This window comes from Carassius auratus, unplaced genomic scaffold, assembly GCF_003368295.1.
Source record: "Carassius auratus strain Wakin unplaced genomic scaffold, ASM336829v1 scaf_tig00214465, whole genome shotgun sequence".
NCBI lineage: Eukaryota > Metazoa > Chordata > Actinopteri > Cypriniformes > Cyprinidae > Carassius > Carassius auratus.
The window spans coordinates 126,134-140,418 of NW_020527669.1; the positions used below are offsets into that span (position 1 = coordinate 126,134).

The 14,285-nt window shown below is 41.3% G+C and overlaps 1 protein-coding gene across 1 annotated transcript; it reads left to right on the forward strand.

Moving 5' to 3' along the window:
* The first annotated feature begins 4,504 nt into the window (after window positions 1-4,504).
* On the forward strand, window positions 4,505-6,223 carry LOC113092093 (major histocompatibility complex class I-related gene protein-like). The gene is made up of 4 exons (XM_026257690.1): window positions 4,505-4,791; window positions 5,066-5,350; window positions 5,548-5,835; window positions 6,087-6,223. The coding sequence occupies exons 1-4, from the start codon at window positions 4,563-4,565 to the stop codon at window positions 6,221-6,223; spliced, it is 939 nt and encodes a 312-aa protein (XP_026113475.1). The 5' UTR covers window positions 4,505-4,562.
* Window positions 6,224-14,285: the final 8,062 nt, after the last annotated feature.

Consider the following 14,285-nt stretch of genomic DNA (forward strand, 5'->3'; position numbering starts at 1 on the left):
TGTAAGTAATTTTAGTTTATAAAACACATTTACACAGAGCATTTGGGAGCATCCCCAAGAAAGACCCATGTAGCTTAAGAAAGTTTGAATGTATTGTTGTGTCAGTTCGTTTTCTGCCAAAACCATAATCAACATGAAATATAAAGGGTTGCATTTAACCTCATACTTCAATGCATCAGATTGTTTTATGATAATAAAAATATAATGAATGTTGAAAAATTGTAAAAATATAATTAAAGTATAAAATATTTTAATTAATATATAATCTGACATTTTACAGATAATTTAATTAAACCACAACCAGTCCAGAAGTTATTTTATTCAGACTAAACAGACTTTTTTGCATTGCAGATTTTTGTGTTAGTGCCAAGAGTAGGTTTAATTTTTTTTAATCTAATAATGCTTTACTATAGGCCTAATTATTATATATACCCAACCATTTATAATTATTGTTACAGACACGCCAGGTTCCACCTCCCTCCAATCACAGCGCACGCCCTCACCTGAGTACTGATCACTTCCACCTGACCCTCATCAACATTCAATCAACTCTGCATCACAAATACCACACACACACGGTCAGCGTCCAGTCTCGTTCGCAACAAGGTCTTACCTTTATGCTCACTCTGAGGACTAACTTTATCTCTACTTACCTCTCTCGAGCGATCTCCAGAAGTTCCCAGTCATCTCCGTGCTTGTGTGTGGTACACCTCCCTCCTTCGACATCTCTACCCCTCTAGTACGGATCCATTCATCACAGCCTTCCCCTACATCACTTTACCCAGCACTACCCGCTCCTCTGCTTGTGCCTGAATAAAACTGTCTTTCTGTTATCCTCAGCCTCCAGTAGTATTCCGTAACAGAAGACAGGACCAACACTGATCAGCACAAGCATGAGCCTCACGGACCCCTTCCAAAACCTGGTCCACTCTACCCGCATCCCCGGCACCTGCGAGCACTTCCGCCAACAACTCCAGCACTTCCTCACCTGCCGTGCTCGCCAGTTCCATGGCCAAGCCGGTGCCCTATTCTGGTTCGGCGGAGTATTGCAGCGGATTTCTACTTCAATGCTCGCTGGTCCTGGAGATGCAACCGCACTTATACCCAACCGAAATATCCAAGACAGCCTTCTTGATATCCCAACTGCAAGGTAAAGCACATCAGTGGGCCAATTCAATTTGGACTCAGTTATCCAGTCTTATTCCAGCTTCATCGACCATTTCCGAGAAGTTTTTGGCAGACCAGCTTGGGACTCATCTATCGGTGAGAAGATTCATAACCTTAAACAGGGAAAAATGTCTGTCACTAAATATGCTCTTCAGTTCAGGACTCTAGCGGCCACCAGTGGATGGAACGAACAGGCCTTGCTGACTACCTATCAGTAGTCAGCAAGTAGTATGTCAGTAGTATGTCAGGGATTGGAACCTCGAGTGCAGTTGCATCTCACTGCATACGAGGATACCATCAGGCTTGAACGGTTCATTCAACTCTCCATCCACTTCACCACCTGTATGCATGCCTAGAAGAGCACCAGGGCCAGGCATACTCCAACTCACCACTCTGCCGACCAGAGGCCGTCAGCTCCCCAGAACCAGCCAAAGAACCTATGCTAGTCAACTCCTATCGACTCACTGCGGCTGAAAGACAAAGATGGCTGGCCCAGAATCTATGCCCCATTGTGCATCCCCGGGGCATATCATCTCTGTATGCCCATCGTCCCATGGTGAGTGCCATTCTTCCTTCGAAGTATCAAATGAAACCACTCAGTACTGTTGTGACACTTACTGCCGCTGACATCTCTCTTCCAGTGTCCGCCCTCCTCGATTCTGGGTCAGCCGGCAACTTCATCTCCGGCGCCCTCTGCCGTCAATTCAAACTCGCTACCACGGCAACACCGTCAGCCTACCAGGTCCACACAATTACTGGAAGGCCTTTGAGTAGAAGATGTGTGCGTCATAGTGTGGGTCCTATTATCCTCCAAACCGGAATACTCCATCAAGAGGATTTGCCAATTTCTACAGACATTTCATCCAAAATTACAGTGCCATCACCAACCCTCTCACTAGCCTACTCTGGAATAAACCCAAATCACTCTCCTGGACTCTAGCCGCCACAGAGGCCTTCAACTCCCTCAAGAAGGCATTTACGACCGCTCCACTCCTGGTCCATCCTGACTCCAATTGACCCTTCATCGTGGAAGTCGATACCTATTGGTTTTTATAGTTCTTTTGCACTTTAATGTGTAAAACATTTAACTTTTATATATTTTTCTGTATTGCTTTGTTTTAAATGTTTAGTTATTTTTGTTATAAGAAAAAGTTATTTAACCTGTTATATTGTATTATGACCAATTTTTTTAAAACAAAATTGTCTATACCGTGATAATACCATATACCGTGATAAAAGCATAATCAATTAACCACAACAGGAAAATTAGATACCGGCATATCCCTAGCTGAGACTACTCTTACACAGTCTTTCATGATCACATAAATCCATTATTTTCTTAAGTAATCTGCATTACAAAAATATTAAATGATTAAAGATAAACAGACAAAAATTATGATTGAAAATGAACAGCAATGAGATATTTAGCATATCTCACTTTTTTAACCGAGACTGGAAAGACCGGTAAAACCAGCAAAACATTCCAAACACTAGCTCAAGTCACTTCTTTAATTTGTAGTTGAAAGTCTGTAACACTTAACAACAAGCTCATACCCAAAGTGCGGGGATTCATTTACTGACAGAATGAAATCTCTTATGTGTCTTTTGTCATATTTGACAGCTGTTAAAGCAGGTAAGTCAGTTTACAGCTATTCTTGTGATCATGATGTGCACATGGGCCCTTTGACTACTCTACGCATGAGAGGGGGTATCTTGGGTACTTATTAATTTTCCTGTCTCTGGCTAGATTACAGTATATAAACTTAATGGTTCATATTACATGAGTAAATCAAATTAAAGTTTCAGAAATATCTTAATTTGATAATAATTTCAGTAATATCTTTATTTGATAATAGCTTAGTTTGTTTCAATGTTAAGTATGTATTTAATCTCATTATGGTCCATTTATAGACAAAATGCCAAAAGAGTGTTATTTTTTATCCAACAAAAAGGGGAACTAAAAAGGAGAACTTAATGTTTTACAGTTTTGTGAAACCTCCTTGAAAAACAAAAATATTTCTTACAAAATAATTTAATTATTTATTATGCCACTATACATTCTTTTTTGGGGAGAGTAGATTATCTTTATTTATTTATTTATTTATTTATAGCAAGTGAGACAGAATCAAATTATTTTTGGAAGTGTAGGTCTATGACATCATAGGTGACATTTGACGTGTACTTCCTCTTTTGATAGCACAGGTATACAGCAGACACATCAGCCTTGGGCTATAAACCCAGATTCTGCAAATAAATTTGATCAAATAAATCTCTGAGAAGATCTGGTGCAGAGACAGAGAAGGTTATTTAATGAAGGGGAGTTGTTCAAAGTAATACAAAATACAAACAAAGACTTGACTTGGTTTGAACAGACTTGACACGGCATGAAAAGACTTGACTCAGCATTAACAGACTTGATTTGGTATGAACAGACTTGAACAGACTTGACTCGGTTTGAACAGACTTGTCTTGGCATGAACAGACTTGAACAGACTTGACTCCTGCATTTATTTATGCAGACGCTTTTATCCAAAGCGACTTACAGTGACTCGGCATGAACAGACTTGATTTGGTATGAACAGACTTGAACAGACTTGACTCGGTTTGAACAGACTTGTCTTGGCATGAACAGACTTGAACAGACTTGACTCCTGCATTTATTTATGCAGACGCTTTTATCCAAAGCAACTTACAGTGACTCGGCATGGACAGACTTGATTTGGTATGAACAGACTTGACTCGGTATGAACAGACTTGAACAGACTTTTCTTGGCATGAACAGACTTGAATAGACTGAACAAACTTGACTCGGCATGAACAGGCTTGAACAGACTTGACTTGGTATGAACAGACTTGATTCGGTATGAACAGGCCTGACATGAACAGAATCATAATATCAAAATAAAAGAGCAGAAAACCTAAAGCAAAACCCAAACCCCATGTTACAGGTTACAACATAATCCAGCATTCTACATTAAATTATTATTATACGATATCAAGATACATAATGCATATGGCATAGTTGTGTTAGTAGTTTGCACTTTACAACAACACTGTTCCTCATCCAAGCTTTTGTAGTTTCGAGACTACTGTAATGTTCTACTGATGGGACTCCCAATTGTGGCCAGGATCAAATAAAAAAATTTGCAGCTGACTTTTAGGACAACTACTGAAACAGCCACTCCATACTTCTTTCACTTATTCACACTAAAGAACTGAGACCTGGATACCTTAAATGAGCAGTTATAATCAAACATCTTACTGGTATTTCTTTTTATTTTTTATTTAATTAATTTTATTTTTTTTAATGTATGGTGTGGCTAAGTAATATAAATGTGTCTGCTTAGTCAGAAAAGGTTATCCTTGACCATGTTCCCACAGGTTCTCATTCGCTGATGGTTTTTGCCACATACATTGCTGGACAGACACAGTTTCCTGAGTTCACTCTTGTGCTGATGTTAGATGATGTGGAAGTGATGTACTATGACTCAGTATCTTTGAAAGCTGTCCACCGCAGTCAGAGTAATTCAAGTGATGACAATGCGGGTAGTATATTCAGTGATATATATGACATCATGAAAGATCGAACATTTTATCTTAAGGACCACCATAATTGCACAGATGGTAAGTGCAACCCTATCAATTTTGTTACCATTACATTTTTGTTGTTGTTGTTGTTTTTGTTTGTTTGTTTTTTGGGAACATATCTTCGAGTTATATAACAATTATCACATTATGGCTCATAATAGATTTTCTCAAGCTCTTTTTAGAAGCTAAATTATTATTAAAGAAGTAATATTTGAAGTAATATAAGTAAAACTATTATATAATCATAAAAAAGTGTTTTATTTCACTATGCCAGTGAAAACTAACCTGTTTGATTCCTATCCATTTTAAGGTTTGCATGTTTATCAGAAACGTGTTGGATGTGAATTGCTTGACAATGATCTGCCAGGTTTGTTTCTTTCATTGGATGCTTTTAATGGACAAAATACTGAAGAGTTCACCTTTGACGTGGTAAAAAGAACTATGCAAATTAATTTACCATGGATGAGAATAAAAGGCATGGGTCAGGTGGAATGGATTCATGTGAAGTTTCTGTATGAACATATTTATCACCCTGTTTGCATGAAGACTTTGCGGGCATTCCTGGAAAAAGAAAAGAACACTGTGATGCGAAGATGTAAGTTGGAAAATGCGAACAGCGCCGGATTGAAACTAGAAAACACTTGTGCTGCGCCTTGCATTGCATTGTGCCGGGTGTATTATAGGGCCCTAAATGTTTAGGATATTTTACAAAGATTATTACCATATATAAAGAAATTATGCATATAATTTTGTCAAATAACTGTCTACTCTTTCTAACCTTCCTTTCCAAAGTGAAACCCAAGGTAAGACTCTTTAGAAAGCCTCTTACAGACTCTCAAAGGCTTCAGATCAGCTGTCTGGCCACTGGTTTTTACCCCCGTCACATTAACCTGACCCTGTTCAGAGATGGTCAGCCTGTGGATGATGATCAGATCACAGGAGGACAGATTCTGCCCAACGGAGACGGAACGTACCAGATGAGGAAGAGTTTGGTGATCAGTGAAGAAGAGCTACATGACACATATTACAAATGCACAGCAAACTACCTAGACCTGGACAACAAACTGGACATTGCTTTTGGTAAAGAAAACTAGCAAGCAATCTAACTTTTTTTTTTTTTCATATATATACAATGTGTTCAGTTCACGTTTATTTGTATATTGCTCATCTGAGGTCCAACAACTAAGCTTGCTCCAGCTGTAACAGTGCAAATCTGTTTCTTCATATAAATTGTTTCCTCATGTAAGTCAAAATCTAAATCTCAAAAGTTTAAACTTTTATTTTCTGACTGATTTTCTTGTTTTTTTTTGTTTTTGTTTTTTTTAACACAGATGAGGATCTAGAAAAAACTGACTTTGGATCCTCTGCTCTGTCTATAATTATCAGTGTGCTGCTGTCCATGTGTGTGGCTGTTCTCATCATAACTGCACTCATCCAGTGGAGGAAGAGACGAGCTGCTGGTAACTGATCTGTAGAAAGTTTTCATTCTTAAAGAGCAGGTCATATGGGTTTTTGAAAAATACCTCTATTGCGGTTTAGAATGTAGCTATCCTTAAATGAAAACAACCTGCAAAGTTTTTAATCAAGAAAGTGCATGATAAAGATATTTTCTCTCAAAAGAGATTGAGAGTTGGTTCTGAATCGCTTTGACGAGTTGTCCTATTTTCGAATCTTTTGCCTGTTACCGGTAAATGTCACTGGGTGACACATTTGTATAATCCCTACCTGTCCGCAAAATATGAACAGAGTCTGACCTTCCCACAAATACTTCCGTTATTAGTGTGTTTACATGGTGTTGAGAAGACGCTGTGTTCAAGGATACCAAAGAAATACAATTACAACCTTTTGTTGTGTGCATGTCATTTTACCAAGAACTGCTTTTCTAATCTTGGCTTTTATCTTCGCTGATTTATAATCTTCTTTCTAAGATTGGACTAATACGTTATGTACATTTTCAACTGAGTGCTTTAAAAATGTTTTTGTGCTGATATGTGATGTATACCTAGTGCAGCTTTAGGATTCCAGGCACGTCTAACTGAAGTAGTTCTGAAGTAGTAGTGAACCTATTCCTAAGAATGTGTTAATTATTGTAGACTGATGTTGTTCTAAGTACTTCTTTTAATAATAAAGAATGTAGTGTAGCACACAGACTTTATAATCATTGTGAAATCGGTATTTGTCAGTCGTTTATTATGTGTGATGTCACAAAGGCACCATTTTGAAGGTATCATTGCATTGAGCAATGAACTGAAAGTGTACCACTATATTGTAGCACTATATTATTGTTTTTTTAAGGTGTTTTGTCAATGGTAGCTATAGCTTACTGGCTCAGTGACTCCTCTCTGTGCCAATCACAACAGGCTTGACCAGCTGACCAATCAGAGCAGATTAAGTTACAGGAAGGGAGGGGTTTGCTCCGAACTTGCTTGGAACTAATCATCTCCTAATCATTAGCAAATGACTCTAATATTAAATGTATATTCTGAGAAAATGACAATGTTTTCTGACCTTAGATGCTCTTAATCCTGTTGTAGGGGAGTCCAACACAATATTAGGACACTTTAAAATACCATATGACCTGCTCTTTAATGCTTTTAGAGAAAAGCAACCTAAAGTTTATTGCACCTGGGAAAAAAATAACAGGCCATAGAAGATCAAATCAAATAAAAAAGTTAACCTTTATCATGGTGTAACTCTTCTTCAAGGACCAGTCTCCAGTACTTCACATCAAATTGGATATTCACCTACTTCAAGTAAGTTTCTTAGTGTTTATTTGAAATTTATAAAAATAACTTAATACAATGTTATTTCTACATTTAGCAACAAAATAAATTAAAATCGCATTATATCTGAACTTTAATTTGTTTCTCTTTTTAGTTTCAGAACAAGAAAAAAATTGAAAGATTTATGGCCTCAAATAAATATCTTGTACAGTATTATTTCCTGCTACTGCCCATTAAGGTCTTGCAAATGGGTTGTCATTGCAAATGTCATTACAGCAACCATCTCGATATGTATTTCATTAGTACTGAAAGACTTTTTGAAATTTTCATGATTGCATTATGCATGTCTTATTATAATACAATTTCAAATAAATTTTTCTTTAAATTGTCAAATTTTACTTGCATGGATACCACTTGCATTCATCTCAGAAACCTGAAATTTTAACTATGCATATAACCAACCACTGTTTTTTTTAGTATAACTTTATGCATAACTAACTCATGGCAAAAGAGAGATATATTAAATAATCTAATAATATTTATGTATATATATGATAATATTTAAATAATCTTGATTTCAGTCAATATTTCAGTAAATATGTCCATCACTGTGTGTGTATTTTGAGTGGTAGTTCCTTTCTGCAGTTGATCAGGGTTATGGGGTGGCAAAGCATCTTCATAGGAATACAAACACACACACACACACACACACACACACACACACACACAGAAAGGGCATATGGTGTCTAAAGGAACTGATGTTTGGTTTTCTCTTTTAAGTGAGCATTAAATTAAACGAATTGGACTTTAAAGAACATTTACCAGCAGCTTGTCTCTTCCTCCATATGATGAGAGCATGATGAAAACAAACAACACATATAAACACCAGCACACTGAAAACTACAGACTGACTGAAGGATCCTGGGTCAGATTCAGCCACATTGGAAATTGAGATGGGTAAAAAAATAATATAAAAAAGTAACATTAATAACCGGTAAATAAGTACTAGAGACAGATTGGACAGTGGAACTGTGTTGGCTAAAAGGTCCCCTTCTTCGTGATCCCATGTTTTAAACTTTAGTTAGTGTGTAATGTTCTTGTTAGAGTATAAATAATATAAAGCCCAAAGTTCAATGCCAAGCGAGATATTTTATTTAACAGAATTCGCCTACAAAAAACGACCCGTTTGGACTACAGCCCTCTAGTTCCTGCAGTAATGACGTCACTAAAACAGTTTTTTTACTAACCTCCGCCCCCACATGAATTCACAAAAAGGGGGGTGTGGTCTTGTGCTCCGACGGAGAAGAAGGAAGAGCTGCGTTGAAACGCTGTTATTTTCATCTCAGAGTCCAATCATCTTTGTTTGGGCTTCCCAGGGACACTGTACTTGGAGATTAATGGTTATAATTGATGTTTAACTCGGTTCCCGAAAATTATGATCCACATGTAAAGCTATGTGCAGCACCTTTTGCTGAGGAAAAATTCCTCAATCTCAATCAGTTTAATGCCGGATTCGCACAAAGATTATTCTTGAAAGATGAAGCAGTTCTCTCTTTGTCTGGAGAAAGCGTTGTTTATGGATCACAACCGGTAAGTGTATTTTATTATTTAAGTTGGTGCGTTTAACAGTTTCTGTAACTTATTACACAAAGGGCAACGCTGTTTAGCTTTGTTAACTAGATGTTAAAGGGCTGTGCAAAAAAACGAATGCGATTTTCATGCGCATCTCGTCAGTACTTGTGATTATAAGTACATCTCCAGCACGTGTGTTCTAGTCCAATCACCTTTCCAGGAGGGCTGCTTGCTCTAAGCCGCTGTTGAATCACAACACAGGAACCGCTGGCCTAATCAGAAGTCGTTACGTATTTCTGAAGGAGGGACTTTATAGAACAAGGAAGTCAACAGCCCGTTTTTGACAGTGAAAACAGCGGTATATAGATAGGTTAATTGTGTGAAAAATACTATGTTTTTTACACGCGAAACATGAACACATGTTATATTGCACACTGTAAACACAATCAAAGCTTCAGAAAAGCGGGAATAATGGGACCTTTAATAAAGTAAGTAGTTTTGTTTTGCTATTAAAGGGGTCATATTATGCGATTTAAATTTTTCCTTTCTCTTTGGAGTGTTACAAGCTGTTGGTGCATAATGAAATTGTAAAGTTGCAAAGACTACAGTCTCAAGTCAAAGCAATATTCAAAGCAAAAGCACTTTATTTGGCCTTCAGAATGTAGATGCATTTAGGAAGCTTTAAAGGGATAGTTCACCAAAGAAATCATAATTATGTTATTAATAACTTACGCTCATGTCGTTCCAAACCAGTAAGACCTCCGTTTATCTCCAGAACACAGTTTAAGATATTTTAGATTTAGTCCGAGAGCTCTTAGTCCCTCCACTGAAGCTGTGTACGGTATACTGTCCATGTCCAGAAAGGTAAGAAAAACATCATCAAAGTAGTCCATGTGACATCAGAGTGTCAGTTAGAATTTTTTGAAGCATCGAAAATACATTTTGGTCCAAAAATAGCAAAAACTACGACTTTATTCAGCATTGTCTTCTCTTCCGAGTCTGTTGTGTGAGAGAGTTCAAAACAAAGCAGTTTGTCGTATCCGGTTTGCGAACGAATCATTCGATGTAACCGGATCTTTTTGAACCAGTTCACCAAATCAAACTGAATCGTTTATACGGTTTGTGTATCAAATACGCATTAATTAATTAATACGCAGTTACACCGAGTACCTCCACAATGGCCGCGCATCCGGCTTACCACCCAGAACGTGACGTCGGTGAAAACCCTTTATAAATATATTATAATTATATTAATTCTATTTTTATTAGCTAACACGCAATCCCTATCTACAGGCCTTGCTGTTCTCATATCATGTATAACTGTGATATTCTACAAAACAACATGATTTAAAACATTTTTTTACTTACTACTATAAATTAGATAATTTACTGAAATCCGTTTTCTCTCTCCATAACATCACCAGTGTAAGCTTCATGGTGAAAGCTTCTACATCACTCTTGCCAGCATAGTTACGTGCTCCGATCACGATCGGCCGATCGTTATGCGCATCTCGTCAGTAAAGCTGGTTTTCTAATCAGCGGTTAATTCCATCAGGTGCGTGATTTGACATAGAGCAGCTGTTACTACAAAGAGCCATTGTTAACTGAGAAGATGTGCAAATCCACTTCATTTTCAGCGTTTTTTTGGCGCATCTTCTCAGTTAACAACGGCTCTGTGTAGTAACAGCTGGGGCATGTTCAAGTTCATAACGGTGCGCAACGTTTGGTTTCCGGATTGAACGTCATGTTTCCTGGAAACAGCGTGCACTGGTGTGCAACATCTCGGTTACGTATGTAACCTTGGTTCCCTGAATAGGGAACGAGATGCTGCGGTGACGTCACCACGTATGGGAACACCTCTGGTGTGACGAATGTCTGAAGCCCTATACCATCCCGCCAATCCTATTGGCCAAATGGCGCATAGCACCACCCTGCGCATGCGCACGCATGATATACCTGGGTGCAGAAGCTACAGCTCGAGTGGAATGAGCCTTAACCCCTAAGGGCGAAGCGAGTCCGCGCGCCTCATAGGCCAAAGAAATTGCCTCCACCAGCCAATGGGACATGCGCTGCTTTGTAACTGCATGGCCCTTACTTTTATGTCCAAAGCAGACAAACAGCTGGTCAGATCCACGCCAAGGGGCTGTGCGATCCACATAAGTCTTTAAAGCTCTCACAGGGCAAAGACTTAGATCTCCTGACCCGGCCTCAGCAGGTGAAAAAGCTTCCAGAACCACTTGCTGAAAGCGAAAAGGGTTAGATGCGACCTTAGGAACATAGTTAGGCCTGGGCCGCAGCAGCACCTTCACAGAGCCTGGTGCAAATTCCATGCATGAGGGTGAAACAGAAAGAGCCTGTAAATCCCCAACTCTCTTGAGGGAGGATAAGGCCATGAGAAGAAGTGTCTTCAGTGTCAGGATTTTATCTGAGACGGTCTCCAAGGGCTCAAACGGATGCCCTGATAAACCTAACAACACAATGGATAAATCCCATGAAGGAACTCGCACAGGGCGGAAAGGCCTCAGCCGTCGCGCACCCTGTATGAAACGAGAAACTAATGGATGACGCCCCACAGAGGCACCGCCTATGTATTCGTGGTAAGCTGAAATGGCTGCCACGTAAACCTTTAAAGTGGCTGGTGTAACGCCATCCGAGAAACGCTCCTGGAGGAACTCCAGCACTGAAGCCACTGGGCAGTAAACTGGATCCACATTATGATTGCCACACCAGGCTGTAAACAGTCTCCACTTGAAAGCATATAAGCGTCTCGTAGAAGCTGCTCTAGAACTCAATATAGTCTCAGTAGTTTCAACAGAAAGACCGGGACATACTATTGCACTCCGCTCAGTGGCCACGCCCACAGTTTCCACAGATCTGGCCTCGGGTGCCAAATCAGCCCCTGTGCTTGTGATAATAAATCCTGTCTGATGGGAATCTCCCACGGAGAGCCCGCTAGCAGACTGATCAGATCCGCAAACCACGGCTGCGTGTGCCATCGCGGAGCCACCAGCAGCAGCTGTTCCACTCTGTCCCGCCGTATTCTGCATAATACCGCTGGGATCAAACGAATCGGAGGAAAAGCATACAGACTGGTCCTGGGCCAGCTGTGAGCTAACGCATCCACGCCCAGGGGCGATGGGGAGCGTAGGGAGAACCATAGCGGGGCAATGCGTAGTCATGCTCGATGCGAATAAATTCCACTTTCGCTTTGCCGAATATCCGCCATAAAGATCACCGTCTGGGGGTGTAATCGCCATTTCTCCCTGTTCCAGAGCCTGTCTGGATAGCAGGTCCGCTCCGAAATTCAATCGTCCGGGGACATGAATGGCCCGGATCGAGAGAAACTTGTCCCGAGACCACAGAAGAACACGCCTCGCCAGCCTGCACAGGGGGCGAGAGCGCAATCCTCCTTGATGGTTCAGATAAGACACAACCGCTGTGTTGTCTGATCTGAGCAGCACATGACGGCCGATCAGCAGATCCGCGAAATACTGGAGAGCCAGAAAAACTGCCAGTTAATTTTCCAGTCTGTTTATGTGCCAGCCGCGCTGAGCCGCTGTCCACACTCCGTGGGCTGGTCGCCCTCGACACACAGCTCCCCAACCAGTCAAAGACGCGTCCGTCGTGACAGTCTCTCGGAAAGCATAAATTCCCAATCGAAACTCCTGACAGGAGAAATTCGGTTGACATCCAAATTTTTAGCGACATCACACACCGCCGTGTCACCGAAATCGTGCGATGCGGGAGACAACGGGGTGAAATATTCCGCCTTTTGTCCACCACTGAAAGGGGCGCATTTGAAGCAATCCCAGACGAATCACGGGGGATGCTGCTGCCATTTAGACCAGAGCCTGAGGCACAATCTCACTGTCACGTTGCGACCCGCTTTGAAGTGCCGCACGCATGACGCAATCGACTGAGCGCGCGGGAGAGAGAGCTTCGCTGTCATCGCGCGAGAGTCCAGATCTATTCCAAGAAAAGTTATCCGTTGAGAGGGAGTTAAAACACTCTTCTTTGAAATTTGTTCGTAAGCCCAGGCTGTTTAAATGATTCAGCACAAGATCTCGGTGAGAGTGTGCTTGAGTCCACGATTGCAGCTAGCACCAGCCAATCGTCCAAATAATTCAACACACGAACGCCCTGGAGCCGCAACGGGGCCAGAGCTGCGTCCATGCATTTGAGAAAGTACGGGGCGCTAAGCCAAGCCAAAAAGGAAGACGCGGTAACTGATACGCTTTGCCTCTAAAGCGAATCTGAGGAACTTCCTGTGTCTCTTGACGATCTGAATATGGAATATGCATCCTTCAGATCGATCGTAATAAACCAATCCTTGGTCGGATCTGAGACAGAATAGATTTCACCGTCAACATCTTGAATTGCTCGGTCTGAGTGCAAGATTCAGACGGCGTAAATCCAGAATGGGTCGTAACCCGCCGTCTTTTTTCGGTACCACGAAATAACGGCTGTAAAAACCTGTCTCATCTGAGAGGGGTGTACTTCTTCTATAAGCCCTTTTGCTCAGCAGACTGACATTCTTGTCGCAGCACCGCCATTTCTGTAGACTTCACCGTAGTGGGAAGAATTCCGCGGAAAGGAGGCGGGCCTTTCCGAAACTGAATGGTGTATCCGTGACAAACCGTGCGTAACACCCATTGAGGAATGCCGGGGCAAGCGTTCCCACGCGGCCCGAAACAATATTAGCGGGTTTCAAAACTTCCGCTCCCAGCAACGCCGTCATACGCGTTAAAACGACCGGACACGAAAACCCGTGGTGTTCGTGCACCGGGGAAGCGTATGCGCCAGAGTCGTTGCGTTCCGTTGAGTATAATCCTGAAACGTGTCCACGGCAGGAATTAGGCCAACAGATGGAACATCGGGCTCTGCCGCTAGCGAAAAAGCGGCGGCTGTGCGAGCCGTCATAAACGGGCCGTTTGTGCAGGGTCCTTGAGTCGTCCCTCGAACTCCGAAAGCAGGATTGCGCAGAGTGTCTGAGGGAGCGTCTATTATTACAGCTCGATCCAATGTTGCTCGAGGCGCTGTTAGCGGCGAGACAATCAATGTTTGAGCATGGGGACTGCAATGAGAGTGTAGGATGCGCGAAAGCGGTCCGACAGCGCTCTCTAGCGGAGGGCACAGTCCCTGGCAAGCAGCAAAAAGATCAGGAGCTGCTATTCGGCACCCGAGAACGAGAGGCTTTGCCGTCGAGTCAGGTCAATCGCTTACGTTGACGCTGGT